This window comes from Vipera berus (genome assembly GCF_964194415.1).
Source record: "Vipera berus genome assembly, chromosome: 5".
Classification (NCBI taxonomy): Eukaryota; Metazoa; Chordata; class Lepidosauria; order Squamata; family Viperidae; genus Vipera; species Vipera berus.
Window position 1 is genome coordinate 6,917,403 of NC_138207.1, and position 26,465 is coordinate 6,943,867.

Genomic DNA, 26,465 nt, shown 5'->3' on the forward strand with positions numbered 1-26,465 from the left:
GGATTGACTAGCAGCTTGGCACAGTATCTCTTGTTTGTTTTTCCATGCCATCTTTCGCATACAATGACAGCTGGCGGAGACCTCTCAGACTGCACCTTGCGCTACGTGGGCAAGGTAGAGTCGAGGTCACCTGGAAACAAAGAATTATTTTCGGAACATGGATCATCTTCCAATTCGCTTGAGCTGTCAGTGGGGCTCGACAACTCTGAGGGATTGAAATCACCGTGGTTGCCTGGTTTCCTAGGGCAGCATCACCTGTTCCAATTCCATAAGCCACCCACCTGGATCACCTGGGTGATATAGCCGGGACTTGTCAAGAGAGAAAGGGTAGCAAGGAACTAGGACATTAAACGATAACAGAATAACAGATTTGGAAGGGACCTTGGAGATCTTCTTGTCCAGGGTAAGGCAACCTTGGCTCTTTTATGACTCATGGACTTCAACTCCCAGAATTCCTGAGCCAGCTATGCTTCAGAAAAACTCAGCTATGCTGGCTCAGGAATTCTGGGAGTTGAAGTCCATGAGTCATAAAAGAGCCAAGGTTGCCTACCCCTGTTCTAGTCCAACCCCCTGCTCAGGCAAGAAACCCTATATCATTTCAGACAAATGGTTGTCCAATCTCTTAAAAAAACTTCCAGTATTGGAGCAGCCACAACTTCTGGAGGCAAGTCGTTCCACTGATTAATTGTTCTCGCTGTCAGGAAATTTCTCCTTAGTTTTAAGTTGCTTGTCTCCTTGATTAGTTTCCATCTGTTGCTTCTTGTCCTGCCTTCAGGTGCTTAATTAATTAGTGAAGCCCAAACCATTCTTGAAACAAGCTGAACTAAATACAATCCCTTCAACTGCCCCACAGGCTGAGTTATGGTGTTAACCCTGCACATGAGATCTTTACGTTCAAAGAATGTTTAAAGAAAACAGGTTTTGGGGGTGGAAATATCCACAAAAGTATGGAGATTAGGAGTTATTTCATGATTCCACCACCACATTGATGGGGGGGGGGGTAAGGACAATAATATTCCAATGCTCCTTTTAATTGGTTAATGAGCATACCCCTGTTTTCATAACTGGGAATATAGAAATGCCAAATTCCACCCAGTTCAGCATTCTTTGCAGCAATCAACAAGGACCAGATGTCTCATCTGAAAATATCTAGTACCCATATAACCAATATAAACATTGAAACTCTTGCATGCATGTCATGCTGTGGGCCGACAACTTTCCATGATGAGTTTTGATTTACAGTAGTACGGCTCATGACAAATGAAAGTGTATATGCATTATCTGTGTGTCAGATGTAAGCAAGAGGACTCTTGTCTTGCAAGTGAAAAAATTTAGGAGCTGCCGGTTTCAGACAATCGATAGCATTGCAGGTAGAGACTCCTGCGGGACTGTGTAGTCCAGGGGTCTTCAAACTTGGCCCTTTTATGACTTGTGGACTTTACCTCCCAGAATTCCTTAGCCAGCATGCCTGGCTGGGGAATTCTGGGAGTTGAAGTCCAAAAGTCATAAAAGGGCCAAGTTTGAAGACCCCTGGTGTAGTCCAATTCTCCATGAACACAAGCTCAAACCATCAGTCCTTGTTCCTGGACATTTGAGGGTATGAGATATCAATCTTTTCTCGCTCACTTTAGGATAAGTCATGTCCCCTTTCCTCAAATCATCTTCTTGGTGCTTTACCCATTCACAGTTTCACAATACAGGTAGTCCTCAACTTACAACAGTTCATTTACTGGCCGTTCCAAAGTTATAACAGCACTGAAAAAAGTGACTTATAACCATTTTTCTCACGACTGTTGCAGCATCCCCCTGGGTCACGTGATCATAATTCAGACGCTTGGCGACTGACTTATGTTTATGACCGTCACAGTGTTCTGGGGGTCATGTGATCCCCTCTTGCAACCTTCTGACAAGCAAAGTCAAGGGGGAAGCCAGATTCACTTAACAACCGTGCTACTAATCTAACAGTAGTGATTCACTTTACAACTGTGACAAAAAAGGTCGTAAATTGGAGCAAAATTCACTTAACAACTGTCTCACTTAGCAACACAAATTTTGGGCTCCGTTGTGGTCGTACGTCGAGGACTAACTGTCTCGCAATCTTAGCAAGGTCCAGTTCTCAAGGCTTAAACTTAAACTAAAAAAAAATGCTTGCTCAGTAATGTGCCAAGCGGCCTCTCCCAAGTAAAACTGTCAGTACCACAACTTTGAAATGCATTGTACTTCACAACATAATGAAGGCCTGATTATGTGTCATAAAAATAATCAGGGAGGGAAAGGCACACATTTTTGACTTAAACTGTCATTGCATACAAGACTATTTTCCTGCTCAGGCAGAAGTGAAAAAATAGTTACTTCCTGAAGAACATTTTTGCCTTTGTAGGCAGCTTGGCTAGCTATCAAAAGACCCACTAGAGACACAGCTGGCATGGGAAAAATGTTGAGAACATGGATAGTCTGAAAACCTATTTATTTGAGCAATCCGGCCTGGTCTGATGGGTTTGGGGTTGGGTTTTTAATATGGCTTTTAACTTTTAACTTTTGTATACATCGGGCATAAATTATTTAATTGTTTTTTAACTTTTGTACTTTGCTTTTTAATATTTATTGCCCTGTACACCGCCCTGAGTCCTTCGGGAGAAGGGCGGTATAAAAATTTAATAAATAAATAAATAAATAAATAAATAAATAAATAAATAAATAAATAAATAAATAAATAAATAAATAAATAAATAAATTTCTCCTTAGTTCTGGGTTGCTTCTCTCCTTGATCAGTTTCCATCTGTTGCTTCTCATCCTGCCTTCAGGTGCTCTCTGCAGAATAGGTCGATCCCCTCTTCTCTGTGGCAACCCCTCAAATATTGGAAGACTGATAGATCTTGGCTGTTGGGTTAGTATGCTCTGTGCCTTTGTACTTTATGGCCAGACTAAGAAACTAATGGAAGAAAACACTTTTAATGTAGCCAAGAAGAAACGTGCTTGTTGTCTTTGCTTGTTGTGTTAAAAGGGGGCTGCGAAGCCTTCAAAGTAGCAGGATTTCTTAAGATGCCTGAGGTTCAGAAGCAGGAAGAGATGTCAAGTGCTACTTTTTTACATGGGTAAATGGGTCTTCCCAAAGCTCCATAGTCTTCATCTCACAATCTTGCAACAGGAAAAACTTTGTTATGTGGTCGGCAACATCACAGCTGACTTGGAAGAAATTTGGCTCGGCCTGCCGACACCCACTGATGCTGTGGGATCACAGACATCTGGAGCTGCTTTCCAACTGGCCCGGAGCCCTCATGTAAAAGTTCCCAAATTGTTTTGCCATTTCATTAACGGCTTGAAATAAAGCTCAATTACGTCCTGTTTTCATCTAGATCAGGGGCGTCAAGCTGCCGGCCCGCAAGCCGGATGCATCATGGTGAAACTGCACCCACCCCCATCGCCGGCAATGGCAAAAAAAAGTCGTGACACGTCTTGACACGTCATGTGACGTTGCGAGTTTGACACCCCTGATCTAGATCCACTCTGAATGACAGCTGCCTCCATTTTTAAATCAATTCTCAACTCGGGGGTTAGATTCACCAGGCATTCCCTGTGTTCTTTGCCTTTTCTCAGCTAACTGCAGAAATTGAGGACTCTTCACTTGACCCAAAGATCATGCCAGGATTGTACTGCTTGCCTTCTTGGACTGCCCTTCCTCTGCGGAGCTCATGTGTGAAGGCCTGTGCCAATGGCTATACCTTGGGCATCACTGCTAGCCTTACTTACATCAATCTGGAGCAGCAACCCGTGGAAGGTGACGGTTTTGGGTTTTTTTTAGAGTTCCAAAGCTATTTATTTTATTTTGGAAAATTTATATAGCCGCCTACTCAGTCCCAGTGATTCTAGATCAGGGGTGTCAAACTGCCGGCCCACAGGCCGGACGCGTCACCAGGAAATGGAGAAAAAGCTCCGATACATTGCGCGACGTCACATGACGTCACGCGCTTGACATGTCTGCTCTAGATGGCTTGCAGAAAATAAAAATGCAATGTAGGAGGAATAAAAATAATAAAACAATAACCTCCTCCTTGGCGACAACACACACTCATATCAGCCATTTAATGGGCTCCGTCCCATTCTGGGTTCCTCAGGCCTGCTGGCAAAACCACATCTTCAGGGTCTTCTGAAAGAGTGTCAGTGATGGGGGCCAGTCTAAGTTCTGGAGGGATGATGTTCCAGAGGAAGGGAGCCACCACGGAGAAGGCCCTTTTTCTGGGTCCCATCAGATGTACCTCCCTAGGGGACAGGACCCACAACATTTGTTGCCTCCCCACTCTAGTGGGTTGGGTGGATGTGACCGGCAAGAGGCAGATAACCTGGTCCCAAGCCATGAAGGGCTTTAATGGTGACAACCAACACCTTATAAAACTATGTTACATAAGCATAGTTTATATGTTTCATTCCTGCTTTTAATAGACTGGGTACTGATTCTCCAGCTATTCCTGCAGGAACAGGTAAATAACTTCTAGTGCCAGAAACATGATATATAGTATAGCAAAAGTGGGAACTTAGAGCAATAGCACTTAGATTTATATATTGCTCCACAGCGCTTTACAACTTAGAGCAATAACACATAGATTTATATATCGCTCCATAGTGCTTTACAGCCCTCTCTAAGTGGTTTACAGAGTCAGCATATTTGCCCCCAACCATCTGGGTCCTCATTTTAGCGACCTCGGAAGGATGGAAGGCTGAATCAACCTTGAGACACTCAGGATCGAACTGCTGGCAGTCAGCAGTTTTAGCCTGCAATCTAGCCACTGCGCAACCAGAGCTCTTTATAGGATAGTTCTCTACATGTAGCAGAACCATGGTTTCCATTGTCCTTCGCTTTGGCCAAGCTGGTCATTAACAACATCAGACCTGATCTATATATCAACTTCCAGCCTCCATAATTTTCATCCTGGATGCTCCCAAGAAGGTATGGCTCCAGTGCAGGTCATTGGCTATCTCTTCAGGATTATTCACAATAAGAAGGTATGTAAGATTAACGCCTGTCTCAACTTTGGAAACTTTAAGATGGGCGGACTTCAACTCTCTGAGTTCTCTAGCCGGAATGGCTGGCTGGAGAATTCTGGGCGTTGAAGTCGACCCAACTTAAAGAGGCCAAGGTTGAGAAATGCTGATATTAAGGGATGCACAGTCAGTTTATATGACCTGCTTTCTTTGGCACAGGAGTATTCGTCTATCCATTGGAGGAGACCGAGGTGGTCTCAAGCTTTGAAGCAAAGACAGGAAACAGAACCTCCACCTTCCAGATCCAGACCCGACCTCCGGTGGATGATTGCTGCCTTGACTGTAACATGAATTGCAACCAGCCGCTCCGCTGCAGTAACGGTTGGTGGGGGTCATATTGCCTCAGAGAGCTCTGTACCCAGGACTGCTGAAAAGAATAGTCAGATGGGGCTTGAACCTGCTCTGGATGGACTCCCCAAAGCATTTTCTTGATGTGGAAAGGTCCCGAAAGGTGACTTTTCTCCGTATAAAGAATGATAGGGTCCTGGTTCTAAGAGCATCAGATTTCAGCAGCCTACTAGGTAAAGGTAAAGGTTCCCCCGCACATGCGTGCTAGTCGTTTTCCGACTCTAGGGGCCGGTGCTCAGCTCCGTTTCAAAGTCCGAGGACATCTCCGTGGTCATGTGGCTGGCATGACTAGACGCCAAAGGTGCATGGAACGCTGTTACCTTCCCACCGTAGTGGTCCCTATTTTTCTACTTGCATTTTTACGTGCTTTCGAACTGCTAGGTTGGCAGAAGCTGGGACGAGTAACAGGCGCTCACTCTGCTACGCGGCACTCGGGATTCGACCCGCCAAACTGCCGACCTTCTGATCGACAAGCTCAGCGTCCTAACCCACTGCGCCACCGTGTCCCTATTTCAGCAGCCCACTAGAGAGGCACAATAGAGGGGATAGTGGGTTATGAGCAAAGCACAAATCTCAGTGGCTCCATGAACACAAACCAACATGCATTGTTATCTCAGTCAAAGCACGCTTCTTAAGCACTGCATCTGTACCAACCTCTCTCGAATAGATCCCACAAAATTCCAGGATTCGTGAGAAGTCATGGGGGCTCTGCAGGAAATTATGGTTGAAAAAAAAGCTTTCTTTTAAATTTTGCTTGCAAAACATAAGCTGTAGGCACAGCATACATTTGTTGAATGATGATTGTAGTGCAGTGTAATGTAGCGTAGCGTGTAGACACTAGGACTAGGACTAGGCTTAGAATAAGAATGGGAATGAAATTGGAATAAAACAGAATAAAAATAGAATGGAATGGAGTATGGAATGGAATGGACTATAGAATAGAGAATTTTACGCAGGGCTTCCCCAAGATCTACAGATTATTTCAAGAGTTCCTCCAGGGCAACGTTTCTTGACAACTCTTAAGATGTCTGGACTTCAACTTCCAGAATTCAGTATCCTGAATGTCCTATAGGAGTGCCGTGAGGCATAGTGACGATCCATTATGGGTGACTGAGTGGTTTATTCCTGTTGAGCAAGCAGAGGTTACTGCAAAGACTGTAGGAAGAATACAAGGCAGCAGATGGTTTTGGGGTTTGCATGCTGTGAGGAAGATGAGAGCCCTACCAGAGGTTCAACCAAACCAGACAAAACTGATCAGAATTCTGGGAGTTGAAGTCCAGACATCGAGTTTCCAAGGTAGAGAAACACTGCTCCAGGGTAAAAGAAAGGGTGATCTATGCTATAGGGCAGTGATGGCAAACCTTTTAGAGATCAAGTGCCCAAACTGCAACCCCAAACCCACTTATATATTGTCAGGTGCTGGGTGGGCGTGGCCGATTGGGTGGGCATGGCCCATTGGGTAGGCGTGGCTGCGGTGGTAACAGCAGACAGGGTGGGACTAAAAAGTTCAATCAATCAATTCCAGCTTTGTGAGAAGTTGAAATTGATTGATTGAACCTTTTTCTTTTTGCACATGGCGACAAAGGCCTAAAGCTGAAGGCCTAGGACTGAGGTGATGGTGCGCGTGCCACACAGAGAAGGCTCTGCATGCCACCTGTGCCATAGGTTTGCCACCACGGCTATAGGGCATGGGGCTCCAAACCTGGCAACTTTAAGACTTGTGGATTTCAACTCCCAGAATTCCTCAATCAGCGTAGCTTAAGTCTTACTATAGGGCAGGGGTCTTCAAACCTGGCAACTTTAAGACTTGTGGACTTCAACTCCCAGAATTCCTCAATCAGCGTAGCTTAAGTCTTACTATAGGGCAGGGGTCTCCAAACCTGGCCCTTTTATGACTTGTGGACTTCAACTCCCAGAATTCCTCAGCCAGCGTGCACGGTGGCTGAGGAATTCTGGGAGCTGAAGTCCACAAGACATAAAAGGGCCACGTTTGAAGGCCCCTCGCTATAGGGGATGCATGATAGCATTGGTTTAAGTGACTCTGTTGAAAGACAGTTTTTTAAAACGGTATCCTCTCTGCTCAACAGGATTTTTGCCCGCCCTCTTTTTTTAACTATTCTGCGCCATGTTTTCAGTAAGATGAAATGACTTCAATACCTGTATTTAAATCTCGCCACTCTAATGCCCGTGGTCAAATAAGGAGAGGAAGAAAGTGTGCAACGATTCCCCTTTTCTCTATGCCAGACATGTCAAACACAAGGCCCGGGGGCCGGATCCGGCCCGCGAAGTGGTTTCATGTGGCCCGCAAAGCCATCCTGGAAACAGTGAGGGAACGGCCCCCGCTGCCTTGGCCCTGGCCCAGAGACCCTCCTTCTGCCAGAGACCCTCAGATCTGTCCCACTCCTGCCCAGGCCCCCATAGGCACCCTTCATGCGAACGATGTAGAGCTGGCCACGCCCACCCAGTAGGCCATACGCACTCTGGCCACGCCCATCCAGTAGGCCACGCCCACTCTAGCCATACCCACCCGGCCCCTTGAGGGCAACCGCAATGCTGATTCGGCCCTCAATGAAATTGAGTTTGACACCTCTATGCAGATCATCTTTTTTCCCCCGGTGCTGGATATTTCTTAACTGCTTTCTCTCTTCTACCCAGGACACTTGATCCTTGATGGAGACCAGGCACGGTCTACGTTTGTCATCAGCACAGGCCTCATTGAGCCCTCGGCAACTCTGACTGTGGTCTTCAGCAGCAGCCAGGAGCTGGCAACCCTGCCCAACGGTGGCATGCATGTCTGCTTCCCATCCGTACTCATGCCTTTAGTTGTAGCCGTGCCTGAAAGTGAAAGCGAAACAGGAAGCTTGTGTGACGACAGGTTGGCCCTATGGTGATTTTCATGGCTTTCATGGTATTTGGAGAAAAGTTGAAGGGCTTGCAAGGGGTAAAAAATCAACTCCCAAGGGGGATATTGGAAAACAACACAAGTTTTAATTAAAGCTCTTGCAAAAGCGGTGGAACTCTTGGTAATGGCAAAATCCCAGAGTCCACACATGGATCAATTTTTATTATTATTATTATTATTATTATTATTTATTCAATTTGTATACCGCCCTTCTCCCGAAGGACTCAGGGCGGTTGACAGGGCATGTATAAATAACAGTACAAAAATTAAAAAGAAATTAAACAATGCCCAATTAAAATACAACAACAATAAAAACAGTAAAAACCCATTAAAAAAACCCTAATGTTCCCCCTCAGGCCAGACCAGCTAGTTCAAATAGGTGGGTCTTCAGCCCGCGCCGGAAGGAGCGAAGGTCCGATGCCATCCGGAGCTCAACCGGCAGTTGGTTCCATAACGCCGGAGCGCCCACAGAGAAGGCCCTCCCCCTGAGGGCCGCCAGTCAACATTCCCTGACCGGAGGCACCCTGAGGAGGCCCTCTTTGTGGGCACGCACAGGGTGGAGGGGAGTTGACACCAGCAGCAGGTGGTCCTACATAGGTTTTTTTTTACCCTGCCCCGTGCTTCGCGCCACATCCTTCTAAAGTGAGCCCAGTTGATAGGCCCACCCGGTCACATGCTTTCCGACCACCTAGCCACCATTACAATTACCAAACCCTCCAACTATTAGCTCAAAAAAGCTCCCTTTGTTCCTGTCTTATCCTCCCTCCTTTTTCTGTGGCATGATTTGTAACATCCTACTAACTCGGGGTATAGCTTACAGTATCTATAAGATGAATGGCCACCCATACTGAATATTTGCAATGATAAAGGATTTGTGTCTTCCCTTGTTTATTTATAAGAATGCCTGCTTTGCATCTAGAAGCAATGTGTGTAACAGAGTTCATGCTTCGGTTAAACATGGCTGCACTTTGGTTCATAGTTATACTTTAAAATACTAACTCTAGGCAGTTTTTATAAAGAATAAACCTTATATAAATGAATAATGTGTTATTTGTAAGCTATATGCTATTCTACAATAGTGTGCACTATTCGAAAAGTATACTTTAAGTCAGTGTATATAGTTTCTCTCTGTTCCTCCAGTTTACTACATCTCCTTTCCTAAAAATACCTTAGCTAAGTGCCTCCATATGCCTATTCCAGGGGTAGGCAACCTTGGCTCTTTTATGACTCGTGGACTTCAACTCCCAGAATTCTTGAGCCAGCCATGCTGAGGGGAAAGAGAGAGGTTTCCAACCTGAGCCATGCTGGCTCAGGAATTCTGGGAGTTGAAGTCCACGAGTCATAAAAGAGCCAAGGTTGCCTACCTCTGCCCTAACAGAAATGGAAAATTACAACATGTACATTTTTTTAATCCCATTTATATCCCGCCCTTCTCCGAAGACTCAGGGCGGCTTACAATCTAAAGCACAAATCAATGTGCTTAGCAATAGCCTTCATTCTATGTATATGCCTGCTTATTAGGGCTTTCCCCCCCCCAAGCGGCATTATTACAAAGTCAGCTTATTGCCCCCAACAATCTGGGTCCTCATTTTACCTACCTCGGAAGGATGGAAGGCTGAGTCAACCTTGAGCCTGGTGGGACTCGAACCGGCACTAATTGCAGGCAGCTGGTGTTACTTAAGGAGGCATTAGCCCACTGCTCCACCAAGGCATTTTTTGTGTACCTCACAGGCTGAAGATTATTAAGAGCTAGAAAATAACTAGGGCAATCATAGAGAAAAAAGGGATAAGTTATCTCCTCACATCTTAGCTAGTTTGGAAAGCTCTTTCAACAGTTTTGAGTAAGCCATAAGTGTGCTAGGGCTCCACTTTTGATGTCCAAGCTTAAGTCTCCACTCATAAAATTCACCGTTACTTTCAACCTGAGGCTCAAAGTCATTTGAATGAGCCATAGTGGAGGGCAAATGTGTGACTGCTTCCTGCAGAGCAAACAAATAGAGACCTTGGGGAGTGTAAGTCAGCCAGTAAGGCAAACACCCTATGCAGTTTTTCTCAGACTTGGCAGCTTTAAGATGTGTGGACTTCAACTCTCAGAATTATCCAGCCATCGTAGACCTCTTTCTTAGACTAGACCTACCCAGTTCCTGCAACTGTTCTTCATATAACAGAATAACAGAGTTGGAAGGGACCTTGGAGGTCTTCTAGTCCAACCCCCTGCTCAGGCAGGAAACCCTAAACCATGTCAGACAAATGGCTGTCCAATCTCTTCTTAAAATCTTCATTCATTCACAACTTCTGGAGGCAGGTTGTTCCACTGATTCATTGTTCTAACTGTCAGGAAATTTCTCCTTAGTTCTAGGTTGCTTCTCTCCTTGGTTAGTTTCCATCCGTTGCTTCTTGTCCTGCCTTCAGGTGCTTCGGAGAATAGCTTGACTCCCTCTTCTTTGGGGCAGCCCCTGAGACACTGGAAGACTGCTATCCTGTCCCCCCTCGTCCTTCTCTTCATTAAACTGGACATACCCAATTCCTGCAACCGTTCTTCGTATGTTTTAGCCTCCAGTCCCCTAATCATCTTTGTTCCTCTTCTCTGCATTCCTCCTACAGTCTCAACATCTTTTTTGTATTTAGTGGATTTAGTGTGCCAAGTTATATGAAATTTTAACAAATACCATTGTAACTAATAGAACTACAAATAACAGTGGATAGTCCCATTGACCCTTTGGGGAGCTCTCCTCTGTGCGGACTCTATGCATCCAGTAGGGAAAAAATTTTGATTACCAAGTAGGAACAAAACGTATTCTTGTTCGCCTCCCAAATCTCTATAAAATTTCGTCATATGGTCAGATTGACATGTTAAATGTTGGTTATGTGAACCTTAACTCCAAAACACTGTAAAGAAAACTTCCTGTAAAATTCCCTCCCCCCGCCGGACAAATGTTATATGTAATGGTTTCAAGCCCAGATATACTTCAGATAATACCTCTCCAAGTTTTTTGTAATTTTCACAATATTGAAATCAACGTATAGTAAATGGGCAAGTATGGGGTTTAAACAATTAAAGTTAACTTTTAACTTTTGTAATTTTTGTAGTGCTTTTATTGCCCTGTACACCGCCCTGAGTCCTTCGGGAGAAGGGCGGTATAGAAATTCAATTAAAAAATAATAATTTTTCTGGTGACATTCACTTAAAAAAGCCCTTCCTTCCTTCCTTCCTTCCTTCCTTCCTTCCTTCCTTCCTTCCTTCCTTCCTTCCTTCCTTCCTTCCTTCCTTCCTTCCTTCCTTCCTTCTGTCATGGTTCCGACAGATGAAACTCTTCAAAAGAACTTTGAGGCATTGTTTACCTTAAAGAATCTTTTATTCGAGAAACAAAGTACCGGCACTTACATAATCGAGGCCAAAAACTAAATTCTCCTCCCCTGGGCATAAAGTAACAGCACAATTACCTTCTCCAATAAACAGTCATAAATCACATTCCCCAATTAGCTTGAAGTGCAGGCTTTCTCCCCAGCTCTCCAGCCTGCCAAAATTCTGATCAACTCTGGGCCCAATGACCTTGGGTTCCCACGGCTGAGTTATTATTGTTATGACTAGCTGGACTCTCATCCACATTCCCCCTCCCAGCATCGACTAACTCTAAAAGCAATAGAGGAAAATGGCTGCATTTCCATCTGTTGTCAAAGCAAGAACATCCGATGTTAGCAGCGTTGACACCTTTCTTTCTCCCACCCCGAGAAAATAACTTCTGAAGAGGCCTAGAAATATGTCTTATCTCCTAACAATCATTTCTAAGTTTCACAGGAAAAATGGGATGTGGCAGTCAGCAGTGTCACTTTCTCTTCTGCTTCAGCTCCACGAGTTGTTTTGGCTCGGCTAGTCTGAAGAGTGACCCGTCTTTTTATATGCCTCCCAAGGAGTCCGACATTTTCAGAGGTGACGTTTACAATCCCTTCCCCTATGAGTTCAGCTTCAAGATGTTGGTTAATGGACCGTGTTTGCTGGCAGGTAGGAAACGGCGTTTGTTCTCCTGTGGTTCTTGGGGCACAACTACAAAGAGATTAGGAAAACGGTTAGCATTACCCTTAAGGGGGTTGGTTCCTGGTGATCTCCCGTCCAGATTTTAACCCAGGTCCGGTCCTAAATTTTAATCAGCATACAGGTAGTTCTCAACTTACAACCATTCATTTAGTGGCATTGTACCACTTTTAGGATATGGCAACATCCGAGTACCACCAGTTGCCTAGCAAGGTGTCAAAAACTTGATGACCAAAAAAAAAGGAAAAAAGTGATGAAGTACAGGTAGTCCTCGACTTACAACAGTTTGCTTAGTGACTGTTTGAAGTTACAATGGCACTAAAAAAAGTGCCGCCAAGCCACAGCCAAGCAAGACACCTGCCTGCCTGCCCGGCGGCACTCTTCCTCCTGTCCGAGATTTTCATTGTTATGAGCATTTCTGTTGCGGATTGGCAGCAGGGGTGGGGTGGGAGTGGTGTTTGGTTTTTATCTCCCCCCACCCCTTTGCTGGGTGGTTGCAGCAGGTTGTGGTCACTTCACATGACCCTGGGACACTGTGACCACCATAAATATGAATCAGTTGCCAAGCATCTGAATGTAAATCACAAGACCCTGGAGATGTTGCAACATTCCAGCTGATCAGCGCTTCTTCTGGGCTCAGCAGAAGCACCGGGATCAGTGCCGAGCTCCAGCTAGAGCCTGGCACTGATCCCGGCACTTTTGCTAAGCCCTGACAGCCCCAAAGAAGCACTGATCCTGGCACTTCTGCTGAGCCCTGACAGCCCTGCAGCTCCAGCCATCTCTCGCTCAGGCTTGTGCGGTGCTACCACCGGTTCAGCTCATTCCCCTCCCCCGCTACCACTTTTCTGGGATGGTCGTGTACCACCTGCCAGGTGCCAATGTACCACAAGTGGTACCCGTACCACTGGTTGAAAAGCCCTGCTCTAGGAATATTCTTTATTGGCCAAGTGCGATTGGAATTTGTCTCCGGTTGCATCAGCTCTCAGTGTACATACCATCAGCAAAGTAATAGTCATAGATCATAAATCATATAATCATAAATCATAAGATACAAACGACAAGTGATAAATCATAAGATACCAATAGGAGAAGATAGTAGGAAAGATGAGAAGATGACAAGGATAATAACAATATAGAGCCTTGGTGGAGCAGTGGGCTAATGCCTCCTTAAGTAACACCAGCTGCCTGCAATTAGTGCAGGTTCGAGTCCCACCAGGCTCAAGGTTGACTCAGCCTTCCATCCTTCCGAGGTAGGTAAAACGAGGACCCAGATTGTTGGGGGCAATTAAGCTGACTTTGTAATAATGCCGCTTGGGGTGTGTGTGAAAGCCCTAATAAGCAGGCATATACATAGAATGAAGGCTACTGCTAAGCACATTGATTTGTGCTTTAGATTGTAAGCCGCCCTGAGTCTTCGGAGAAGGGCGGGATGTAAATGGGATTAAAAATAAAAAAATAAAAAAATAGCCCTACTACATGGCTAAATATCTTTAGTCATAAGACAGTGTTGTGGGAATTAGGCAAAAAGGGATCATGTGACCCCGGGACAGTGCAACGATCATATATGTGAGCCAGAGGTGAGACAAGCATCTGAATTTTGATCCCATGACCATGGGGATGTTGCAACGGTCGCAAGAGTGGAAAAACGGTCATGAGTCAGTTTTTTCAGTGCCATTGTAACTTCGAACTGTCACTAAATGAAAGGTTGTAAACTGAGGACTATAGCTTGTGGAAGATCTATGGAGTAGCTCATTGAAAATGGGAGAGAAGAGGGCAGACTTCTTTTTCATAGGCAGGATTTTTATTTTTTTTTAAAGATTCATTGCTGAGTCTGTAGCATCTCATGAAAGGATGATCTACGCAGGGAGTGAAAGCCACGTCTGCCAGTTCGGAACATATATTTCAGACCTAGAAAGAAGTAATCCCATTAGGAATTGGCTTGAGTCCCAGGACTTTGAAAAACGCTGCCTTTGTGGTCTCACCGGGCTTCAATTTAATCAAAACATACTGTACTCCTGGAATAAGGAAAAGCTTTTTGGTGGATTGAACCTAAAATGGAAAAAAAATAAATGTTGGCTTGAGAATTTATTCCATACCACGAAAACACTGTAAATTAGCTGGTTTATCATTACCAGTATTGTAGTAAAATTTTTGATGCTTGCAAATCAACCCTTGTGCAGCTGTATGAATCAAGCGTCACTCGTGGAGTAACCGAAGAGTGACTGTTTTTCACCTGATAGTTAAAAGGGCACGATGGCTCAAGGGTTAAATTAACACTGAGCTTGTCAGCTGGAGAGCTGACAGCCCAGGTTTGAGACCCAATGCAATGGCGAGAGCTGCCGTTATTTGGTCTGGCTGCTGCCCACCAAGCAGTTCGAAAGCAGGCAAATGCGAGTAGATTAATCGGTACCAATTTGGTGGGAAGGTAACAGCATTCTGTGTGCCTATGGCGTATAGCCATGCTGGCCACATGGCCATGGAAAATGTCTTTGGACAATGCCGGTTCCCTCGGCCAAAAAAAATGGAGACGAACGCTATGCCCTAGAGTCGAAGTCAGACCCAACTCAGAGGGAAACCTTTACCTTTTTTTTTGTTTTCAAGTACCTGACATCTCGGCAAGTCAATATTTCTCTTTCTCCTCTTCCTTCATTCCTGCAGGACTAGAAAGCCCTTCTCATGCCCTTCGGGCTGATGCAAATCCATACGCCAGTTCCGCATCAACGATATGCATTACCTTGGCAGATAAGCACCGTTATGACAAGAATCTGGAAATCATCTTGCATCCGTCTGGTGAGAAGATCCCTCAAAGCCAGTGGTCTAATCATAATCATAATCATAATCATAATCATAATAGTAAAGTTGGAAGTGACCTTGGAGGTCTTCTAGTCCAACCCCCTGCTCGGGCAGGAAATCCTATACCATTTCAGACAAATGGCTGTCCAGTCTCTTCTTAAAAACCTCCAGTGTTGGAGCATTCACAGCTTCTGGAGGCAGGTGTGTCCACTGATTAATTGTTCTAAATGTCAGAATATTTCTTCTTAGTTCTTAGTGCTTCTCTCCTTGACTAGTTTCCATCTGTTGCTTCTTGTCCTGCCTTCAGGCGCTTTGGAGAATAGCTTGACTCCCTCTTCTTTGGGGCAGCCCCTGAGATATTGGAACACTGCTATCATGTCCCCCCTCATCCTTCTCTTCATTAAACTACACATACCCAATTCCAGCAACCGTTCCTTATATGTTTTAGCCTCCAGTCCCCTAATCATCTTTGTTGCTCTTCTCTGCACTCTTTCTAGAGTCTCAACATCTTTTTTACATTGCGGTGACCAAAACTGGAGGCAGTATTCCAAGTGTGGCCTTACCAAGGCCTTGTAAAGTGGTATTAACACTTCACGTGATCACGTCTAAACAAGGTCCTGGGGTATAGCAACTAAGGCAGCGCTTCCCAAACCTTTTCCTTCATGAACCAAAGTCACTTGTCAGAAAGTCTTGCTGGATTTATGAGAACCGGTCATAAATCCCTTCCTTCAGCACCGTGGTAGCTTGGAACCACCGTCACCGAACAAATGGTTATAAGTCAAGGACTACCTGTATTATCAAAAACCATATAATTGAATGATCTTCACAATGCAGGAAGCCCTTGATTTAGGATTACAACTGACTCCAAAATTTATGTTGCCAAGTGAGATAGTTGTTAAGTGTTAGGTTTTGCCCCATTTTAGGACCTCTCTTGCCACAGTTAAGTAAATCACGGCAGGTGTTAAATTAGTAACCCAATTGTACAACCTTTGACTTTTCTTGCGACAAGATTGCAAAAGGTAATCACATGACCCCGGGACACTACGACCCTCGTAAATATGAACCAGTTGCTAAGCATCAGAATTTTGATCACTTGACCACGGGGATGCTGCAAGGGTCGTAAGTGTGAAAAATGGTCATAAGTTGCTTTTCCAATGCTCTTGTAACTTCAATCGGTCACTAAATGAATGGTTGTAAGTCAAGGACTACCTGTATATCTTTTCAACATGTCACCTTTTATTTATTAGATGTATGTACAGTACACGGTGGTTCAGTGAGTTAGGACGCTGAGCTTGTCGATCAGAAGGTCGGCAGTTTGGCGGGTCGAATCCCGAGTGCCCCGTAACAGAGTGAGCGCCTGTTACGCGTCCCAGCTTCTGCCAACCTAGCAGTTCGAAAGCACATAAAAATGCAAGTAGAAAAATAGGGACCACTGCGGTGGGAAGGTAACAGCGTTCCGTGCGCCTTTGGCATCTACTCATGCCGGCCACATGACCACGGAGACGTCCTCGGACAAGCGCTGGCTCTTCGGCTTTGAAACGGAGATGAGCACCGGTCCCTAGAGTCGGAAACGACTAGCACGCATGTGCGGGGGAACCTTTACCTTTACCTTTACAGTATCCTACTTTTCCTTTTGTCCTTTTTTTCTCTCTCCATGACAACAATTTTTGGAGTAGGCTGGTATAAAAAACACAGGGACTGGTCCAGAATCTCTCTGGGCTTCTATGATTGAAGCTGTTCTTAAACCACTCCTTTTAGCCATTTCTGATGCACGTTTACCTCCTTTAACCTGCCTGAAAGGAATTTTAAACCTACATTGCTTAGCCCAAACCAGTAGACGATGAAGTGAACAATATTCAACTTAGAAATAAGGAGAAATTTCCTGATAGTTAGAACAATCGACCAGTGGAACAGCTTGTCTCCAGAAGTTGTGGGTGCTCCATCACCGGAATTTTTTAAAGAAGAGATTGGACAGCCATTTATCTGACATGGTATAGGGTCCCCTGCTTGAATTATTCTGATGGTGGTGTATCTTCCTCCCTTTTTCCCTGAAGAACCTCATCAGCCCCACCTAATCATTGAAGATGGCGCCATGACTTATCACGAATATGAGGCACACATAAGGAACCGCTGGGATTATGCACGGATTGCCAAAAAGGATAGCGATGGAGAGAGGCAGGTAAGTGCCTTGTCCGGGCCATGTACGTTTGGTGTAAAGATAGACTTGAATGATAAGGACCCCCTAGCAATCCCTTAGATGAGGTACTTTCATGTGGGATGTTTGTTCAGCTCCAATTCCCATCTCATCTGTCGTCTTCATCTGTGATCATAGTCGAGCTGATTTATTTCCGGCATTTGTTTCAACAGCGGAATATCTGACTCCAAATGAAAAGCAATATTTCCATTTGCAATAACGAAGGTCCGCAGAGTTTGTGGGAGGCCTTTTTTTCCTACTGATTGGAAACTCTTCAATGATCTGCCTTCTAGCTGCTGGGCTTCAGTTGATAACCACAGTCTATTCAGAGGTCCATATAAAGGGGCAAAGTAGCTTGATGGCTTCTTGGATTCCCCCCTTCACAACAGTTTTGATCTTGTTGTTTTTCTCCTACAAGCTGACAAATGCTTTAAAACACAGCGGAAGGGATCACAACGCTTGTTATTCTTGTAACTGCCCTGGTCTGTACCCCAGGCAAAGAAAGCTGAGTAAAAATGACAGATGGTAGGATCCAATCTTGTGCTGGAGCCCATCCTCAAGGAACCTCTTAATCTCCAGACTCTGTTTCTCTCTCTCTCTCTTTCACTCTCTCTCTTTCTCTTTCTCTCTCTCTCTCTCTCTCTGTGTGTGTGTGTGTGTGTGTGTGTGAGAGAGAGAGAGAGAGAGAGAGAGAGAGAGAGAGAGAGAGAAAGAGAGAAAGAAAAAGAAAAAGAAAAAGAAAGAAAGAAAGAAAGAAGAAAGAAAAAGAAGAAAGAAAGAAAGAAAAAGAAGAAAGAAAGAAAGAAAGAAAGAAAGAAAGAAAGAAAGAGAGAGAGAGAGAGAGAGAGAGAAAGGAAGGAAGGAAGGAAGGAAGGAAGGAAGAAAGAAAGAAAGAAAGAAAGAAAGAAAGAAAGAAAGAAAGAAAGAAAGAAAGAAAGAAAGAAAGAAAGAAAGAAAGAAAGAACATTCTGGCGAGGGTCCCCAAGGTGCTTTTTCGAAAGGCAACTGGACTTCCTTTGTTTTCCTTGAAGACATTTTGCTTCTCACACAGGAAACTTCTTCCGTTCTGACCGAACAGTCAGAAAAGGCAGTTGGCCTTTTGAAAAAGCACCTTTGGGACAACCCTGACTGGGAGGACTGAGAATCTCCATAGACATTCTGGTGAGGGACGAGTTCCCTGAGGTTGGGCTCCAGCCCAAATCCGAAAGCTCGGAAGATTTTTTTTTTTAAAAACCAACAACCTCTGGTCCTGGTGACCAACTCAGATTGCATCCTGCAACTTTATCCTGGGACACGAGTGTTTGCTTTCGTGTTCGGGACAGATGGTACACGTCATTTCCCCTTTGCGTCCAGCTGCTGCTGTTTTCCAGGAGACGGTGACTCAAAAATGGAGAGGGGGGATGCGGTCCATTTATTTTCCTTGAGTACGGCTTGGAGGGATTTGTGTTTGATGTTCCTTCTAGCAGCATTCCTTGTAAACCTCTCAACAATACATCCAGCTTAGAGATTCATTTGAAGCTGAAGCACGTACAGCCATTTTTTTTATTATTATTTTTTTAGCAACCATTCAAAAGCTATGACAGGAGAAGGAAAAAGTGACTTATAACCAGTCCTCACGCTTATAACCATTACAGCATCCCCATGGTCAAATGGTAAAAATTCAGGCAGTGAGCCATTGGCACGTAATTTATGACGGCTTCACTGTCCTGGGGCCATATGATTAAATAAATAAATAAATAAATATGATTACCATTTGCAGCTTTCCCAGCTGACTTTTGACAAGCAAAGTCAATGGGGAAAGCTGGATTCGCTTAACAACTATGTGGCTCACTTAGCAACTGCAGGGTTTGCTTGAACAACGTCCTTGGCCAAAAAAGACTGTAAACTCAAGGGCTACAAATGGCGATCATGTGGCCCCAGGACAGTGCACACATCATAAATACAGTACATGCCCGTTGCCAAGTGCCCAAAGTTTGATCGTGTGACCACGGGGATGCTGCAATGGTCGTAAGTGTGAAAGACGGTCGTTAGTCGCATTTTTCAGTGCTGTTGTAGCTTCGAGTAGTCACTAAACAAATGGTTGTAAGTCAAGGATTACCTCTATTTAATAGTTCCATCTAGGGACAGGTCTTTCAATGCCCGCTACCCATGATAGATAAATGGTGGAGCCTCTATTTCAGGGGTCTTCAAACTTGGCAACTTTAAGAGTTGTGGGCTTCAACTCCCAGAATTCCTCAGCCGGCTGGCTGGGAGTTGAAGTCCATAAGTCCTAAAGTAGCCAAGTTTGAAGACCATTGCTCTATGGTTTTAATGTAAATACAACTCCCCAAAGAAGTTGGTGGAAAGAAAGGTTTACTTAAAAACTTCTGGAGAGGCACATGGAAACATGATCAGCTAGTTGGACTTAGATGATGATGATGATGATGATGATGATGATGATGATGATGATGATGATGATAATATTGGAAGGGACCTTGGAGGTCATCTAATCCAACCTCCTGATCGGGCAGGAAACCCTACACCATTTCAGACTTTCCCTGATGCAACCATCAAGAGATTTGGATCCTTCACAATTGGCCAGAGCTTTAAAGCACGTCCATCTCAGCAAAACAAAATCCCAGATTTTAAGACCGCCTTTATGGAACTTCTTGTCTCTGCTCCTAGATTGCCTTTGTCCAGAAGAGATTCCACAAAGACATTTTCTACAATCCGGTCCTGATGCTGAATTTCTGCCCCAGCATAAGCAGCGTTTCTACTGACATTCAGACGGTGACCAGGGAGATCTTCTTCCTCATTGGCCAGACAGGAAGCGCAAGTGGCCCCAGCATCGATGGGATCAAAGTAAATGGAATCTTGCACTAGTGGCCTTTTAGAGAGCCCAGACCAGTGATGGAGAACCTTTTAGAGACCGAGTGTCCAAACTGCAACCCAAAACCCACTTATGTATCCTCGGGTGCTGGGTGGGCATGGCCCATTGGGTGGGTGTGGCCCATTGGGTGGGCGTGGCCCATTGGGTGGGCGTGGCCCATTGGGCGGGTGTGGCCCATTGGGTGGGCGTGGCTGCAGTGGTAACAACAGACTGGGTGGGACTAAAAAGTTCAATCAATTCCAACTTTGCGAGATCTTTTTTTTCCTGTGAGAAATTGAAATTGATTGATTGATTGAACCTTTTTTTTTTTTGCACATGGCAGCGGAGGCCTAAAGCGAAAAGGTTTTATAAAACCCAACTGAAGGCCTAGGACTGGGGGCGATGGCGCCCGTGCCCACAAAGAGGGCTCTGCGTGCCACCTGTGGCACACGTGCCATAGGTTCGCCACCACGGGCCCAGACCGTTGGATCAAGACACCCTTGAGTTGAGTTCAACCCAACTCCATGACTGTATCCAGGCAGTTCTCTTTGCAGATCTTATGGAATGAATTAGTCTAATTTCATTGCCTGGCATTCTTTAATATGATTATTCCCCAAGCACGTATTTAACAGTTTGCCCCTTCTGTCACACTACAGTTATTACTTAATGGACAACTTTTGGAAGTTGTCTTGTGGAGTGAGGAAAATGTCCCAGATGGACAATTTTAGACATTTTTTTTTAAAAAATACTAACTGCGATGCGGTGTTTTTTTTCCTAACTAAAAAGTAAGCATGAAGGGACTTAATCTGGATTGTGATTTTTGTGGTCCCAAGGTTAATGTGAAGAGTAAAGTCAATTTTCCTTAGACTTGAGCCTCACATCCAGTTTTCTTAGCCTCAGTGCAGAAGTGATTTGTCACTGCTATCTTCCATGATGTTTCTTTTTTCAGCACATCTGCCTGGCCTAGGTTTTTCTGATAAGCTCACCTTCAGTTGCTAGCCAGGTTTGGCTTTACCTGGCCTTATGAGGTGAATGAAGCAAGGCAGCTGGATGCTGCCACGTGACTTGGATTTTTTTTTAAAAAAAAAAATTTATTTTTTATTTTTTTATCTCCCTCATTGTTCTCAGAAAGCACTTTCAATGGGCTTGGTCACCTCCTAGAGTTGCTTGCGTGAGATGGGTAGTTATAGAAATTGAAATAAATAAATTAAGTGCTAGAAAATTGAGAGTTGCATAGCGGTGAAGGGAGACCTGCGTTCTGGTCCTTCAGAAGCTTATTGGGTGACTTTGAGAATTCTTATTTTTCAGCCTTCTTCTGTGTTCAAATCAAACTTTAGACTGCCAAAATGAAGCCCCCTTCCTGGTTTGATCGTCGGGTCAAAAATAAACCGTTTTCGGTACATGTTTCTGGTTAACCAACATACCATGGCAGATCTGCTTCTCTCTGCATTGACTCGGTGTGTGGTTATCCGCTAACAGCTTCCACTTGAGCATATTGGTCTTACACTTAAGTGCTCCAATCTCCAACTTGTTCAAGGTCCTCAAAGTAGTATAAGGGAGTCGGACCTTTACTGTTATTCCCCTTGTTCAATGGTCTTCTCGTGCCATCTTTTAATTCAATTTCTCAGACTCAGAGCCAAAATGGTTTACTGATGAAGGTGCTGGACTACGAACGGGGAGATCCAGGTTCAAGTCCTCCCTTAGCTACAGAAGCTCTCTAAGGTCTTCGGGCTGGTCTCCATCCCGGCCCAAGCGAAAGTGTAGTGAAGTGGTGAAAGTGAATTGGTGCCAGGAAGTTCCTGGTCTCCCCTCAGCCACAGAAATCTCTGAGTGGCTTTGGACTAGTTGCTGCCTTTCAGCCCTGCCTCCTTTCATGTAGTTGTCGTGGTGGGGATAAGTGTGTGCTATAGATTCATGGACTATATTCGCATGATGTCAAAAAGAGACTGTCCCAGTCAGAAGGAGGGGTCAAGCGGGGCATCAGTCTGGAATCATTACATAAGCACAAGAGAGCAAGTTTCACCCTCCATTTGAAGGCTGTTGAAATTTATCTAGTTTTATTCCCCCAGGGCAAACTGCCAATCTGAGAAGATTGATGTGAAATAGCCTTCAGCAATAAAGTAGCTAGTTTATACTCTAGATGTGTTGGCCTGGTTGTTTGCGCCTGACACACAAAATGCTCAATTTTCAGGTTGAATTTACACAAAACATTTAAGGTGGTTACTCAATTAACTCTTTTACAGGCTTGTAGATTGCACTGAACTATCAACAAACCACAGTTTGCATGACTATGTCTGCATGGCATGCTAAGCTTCTTCCACCATCAACTCACCCCCCCACCCCACAAAGTTACCAAGTTTAGCATGTTGTGCAAATACTTCTCTTAGGTCTTATCTGGTTAAATAGATTGCATGGATACCACCAGTGATGATAACAGAAATAACAGAATAACAGAGTTGGAAGGGACCTTGGAGGTCTTCTAGTCCAGCCTCCTGTTCAAGCAGGAGACCCTATACCATTTCAGACAAATGGTTGTCCAATCTCTTCTTGAAAACTTCCGGTGATGGAGCGCCAACAACTCCCAAGAAGCATGTCATTCCATTGATTAATTGTTCTCACTGTCAGAACGTTCCTCCTTAGTTCTAGGTTGCTTCTCTCCTTGATTAGCTGCCATCTGTTGCTTCCTCTCCTGCTTCCAGGTGCTTTGGAAAATAAATTGAGCCCCTCTTCTTTGGGGCAGCCCCTCAAATATTGGAAGAATGCTATCATGTCAACCCCCATCATACCATCTTTTGCACCTGGAGGAAAGGCAAGAAATACATCCAGACGGTGACCTTGACTTTCTCTCCCTTTTCCTGTGCAGGATGCTCTGCTAGTGGCCATAAAGAGCCTTCCTTCCAGCAGCTTGTTGAATGTGGCGGGCTTTGGGCCCAACCTCAGACCCGCCTTCAAGACGAGCAAGCCTTGTAATAATGTGAGTACCTCTTCTCCAAGCTGGCAGAACCATCCCAGAGCTGAGCTGGGAATCCGGGCAGAACTCGGTGTTTCTTCCAGGAGACCCTGGTTTGGCCAATTACTGCCTGGCTTTGCTACCCTTTACAGCAGGGGTCTTCAAACGTGGCCCTTTTATGACTCACGGACTTGCAACTCGCAGAATTCCTCAGCCAGCGTGCCACAAGGCATAAAAGGGCCACGTTTGAAGACCCCTGCCTTAAACGCTTCAGACATTTTTTAGAGTCTTCCTTTCTTTTAAAAAAATGGCTCATTGCCCCTTTAACAAAAGAGTGAAAATTAAAATCTGTAAATTGCCTACTGCTGTGTCTCATGATTGGAGTTTATTTTTGAAGAGGTTAAGAAGGGTGCGGTTAAACCCAGGGCAGGCTCAAATGTTATATTTCGCAGCTAGGAAGAAAAAAAAAAGAGTTTTTGCACTCTTGCAAACCGTCTACGGAAAAGTCTGCCCGTCTCATCCACACATACCAAGAGTCTGGCAAAACACTCATGTTGTTAAAACTGGGGGGAGCCTTTTCCAACATCAAGAGGCTTGGGGGTCTATGGTTAGCCCAGACCCAGCTGGTTATGGGACCCACGGCCACTCTGCTTCATTAACCCAGGTTGGGTATGTCATAAAAGGGCCACGTTTGAAGACCCCTCTGCCTTAGATTGTCTCTGTAAACGTCTCTTTGTCTCCCCAGGACATCCTTAGACTGGCCTGCGAATATATTCAGAAGCTACGGGCTGATGTGAGCGGGACCAGCCTCCTTGCCGCTCTGAACTGGAGTTTGGGACAGCCTCTCCACCGCGGATATCCAAGGCAGCTCTTTATCTTGATGGATTCCAGCGTAGAAAACCCAGGCAAGGTTATTGAGCTAGTCAGGAGACAAGCAAGCACTGTCAGGTATGGAGTACCATATTTGTCCGTCTATAAGATGCACCCTTGTTATAAGACGCTCTCTCCGCTGATCAGCCTTTCGGCGGAGCGCCCAGCAGCTGAGCCGGCAAATCCGCAAGTTCAGCCAGCCAAAGATCTTGCCCCCTCCCCACTCCCATTAGTGGCAAGCCCAGAGGGGCTTGACACTTGCCCCAGGTGGCATGGCAATGCACACATGCACACCCTGGGCTGCGGAGGTTACCATTATTTTCCCGTGTATTAAGACGCACCTGATTTTTTTGAAGCGGGTGTTTGCAGGAAAAGACAGCCTCTTATACCCATAAAAATACGGTAATACAAACTGGCCACAAACTTTAGGCTTTTCTTGTTCCCAGGCTGTGCATTTATCTACCCAGATGTCTGGCCCTAGAATCACCCTGAGGAAGAGAAATTTCCATATTGTGAGGTTTAAGCCAACAGATAGCTGCCACAAACAACTCACTGGGAGTTCAAAATAAACCAGACTGAAAACTTGTAGAACCAATTTGGCAGACCCTGAGGAGGGACACCTCCCCCCCTCCCATGGATGGGCACAATGTGGTACACTTTCAAACCGGAAAGGGGATCCCAATAGCATCGCCCAAATGATGTGGAGCATGCCACTGTTGCCCACTGCATAACACAGCTGTCCCAAATGATACAATCTGCATCATTTGTGTGATGAGACAAATCTAGGGGGCTGGAGGCTAAAACATATGAAAACAGTGGCAGGAATCAAGTATGTCCAGTTTAAGAAAAAGAAGGATCAGGGGTGACATGATAGCAGTCTTCCAATATTTGAAGGGCTGCCACAAAGAAGAGGGAGTCAAGCTATTCTCCAAAGCACCTGAAAGCAGGACAAGAAGCAACGGATGGAAACTAGTCAAGGAGAGAAGCAACCTAGAACTACTAAGGAGAAATTTCCTGAGAGAACAATTGACTTCAGAAGTTGTGGGTGCTCCATTCCTGGTGGTTTTTAAGAAGAGATTGGACAGCCATTTGTCTGGAATGTTATAGGATTTCCTGCTTGAGCATGGGGTTGGACTAGAAGACCTCTGAGGTCCCTTCCAACTCTTGTTATTCTGTTATTATTTTATGATGCCGTTTGTAGTTCGGCCAATTCATGCTCGAAGAACAGTTGGAATTAAGAAGCCGCAGCCTCAACTTCTACAAATGGCTGATAAGGACAGCTGTAGCATTTGGCAGCCAGCCATAAAGATGTGGCACGACAGGACCAGTGTACGCAATGTGCACAATTTAGAATGGGGTGAATACAAAGGAGTGGCAGTTCTGTCTCTGAAGTCCAGCCCTTTCTTTCTTACAGGTGTTTCACTTTTGGCCTGGGGTCTGCTGCCTGCCATCAGCTCCTCAGGAGATTGGCCAAAGTTAGCAGAGGCCAGGCAGAATTCCTCAGCCCAGGAGAAAGATTGCAGCCTAAGGTGGGGCTCTTATTCCTTGGATAATGCTTTTTATTTGATCATAGGTTCCCAATCACCAAGTTCGGGTGGTAGGCATTTAACCCATCATCAGATCATGCGCATTATAGAGCACCAAGGCTGATGAACTATGTGTCACCTATGAGAAATGTTGTCTTCACCATATTATCAACATGTCATTGCTAATGACTGGAGGCTAAAACATATAGGGAATGGTTGCTGGAATTGGGTATGTGTAGTTTAATGAAGAGAAGGGTGAGGGGTGACATGATAGCAGTGTCCCAATATCTCAGGGGCTGCCACAAAGAAGAGGGAGTCAAGCTATTCTCCAAAGCACCTGAAAGCAGGACAAGAAGCAATGGATGGAAACTAGTCAAGGAGAGAAGCAACCTAGAATTAAGGAGAAACTTCCTGACAGTGAGAACAATTAACCAGTAGAACAACCTGCCTCCAGAAGTGGTGAATGCTCCAACACTGGAAGTTTTTAAGAAGAGACTGGCCAGCCACTTGTCTGAAATGGTATAGGGATTCTTGCCTGAGCAGGGGGTTGGACTAGATGACCTCCAAGGTCCCTTCCAACTTCTTCTTCTTCTTCTTCTTCTTCTTCTTCTTCTTCTTCTTCTTCTTCTTCTTCTTCTTCTTCTTCTTCTTCTTCTTCTTCTTCTTCTTCTTCTTCTCCTCCTCCTCCTCCTCCTCCTCCTCCTCCTCCTCCTCCTCCTCCTCCTCCTCATCCTCATCATCATTATTATTATTATTATTATTATTATTATTATTATTATTATTATTATTATTATTATTATTATTATTATTATTATTATTATTATTATTATTATTATTCCTAGAAGGCACAGAGATCATTTTCCAAAAATCTTTTGGCATATGACGGCTGAAAGGGCTGTGACAATAAGAATATCAGACAAGTTGGGCCCAACGAGTGAGGGCTTTGGACAGGAGGAAGAAT

The 26,465-nt window shown here is 44.8% G+C and overlaps 1 protein-coding gene across 1 annotated transcript in view; it reads left to right on the forward strand.

Annotated features, from left to right (window-relative positions):
- The window catches only part of VWA5B2 (von Willebrand factor A domain containing 5B2), a 57,658-nt gene that overhangs the window by 10,762 nt on the left and 20,431 nt on the right, over positions 1-26,465 (forward strand). Inside the window, exons 2-11 of the mRNA XM_081329173.1 lie at positions 3,598-3,778; positions 5,200-5,361; positions 8,044-8,263; positions 12,139-12,293; positions 14,982-15,113; positions 17,171-17,295; positions 19,975-20,151; positions 23,022-23,132; positions 23,854-24,056; positions 25,393-25,507. Coding sequence (XP_081185299.1) covers positions 3,640-3,778; positions 5,200-5,361; positions 8,044-8,263; positions 12,139-12,293; positions 14,982-15,113; positions 17,171-17,295; positions 19,975-20,151; positions 23,022-23,132; positions 23,854-24,056; positions 25,393-25,507 — 1,539 coding nt within the window. The 5' untranslated portion in view covers positions 3,598-3,639. The remainder of the gene's footprint in view (positions 1-3,597; positions 3,779-5,199; positions 5,362-8,043; positions 8,264-12,138; positions 12,294-14,981; positions 15,114-17,170; positions 17,296-19,974; positions 20,152-23,021; positions 23,133-23,853; positions 24,057-25,392; positions 25,508-26,465) is intronic.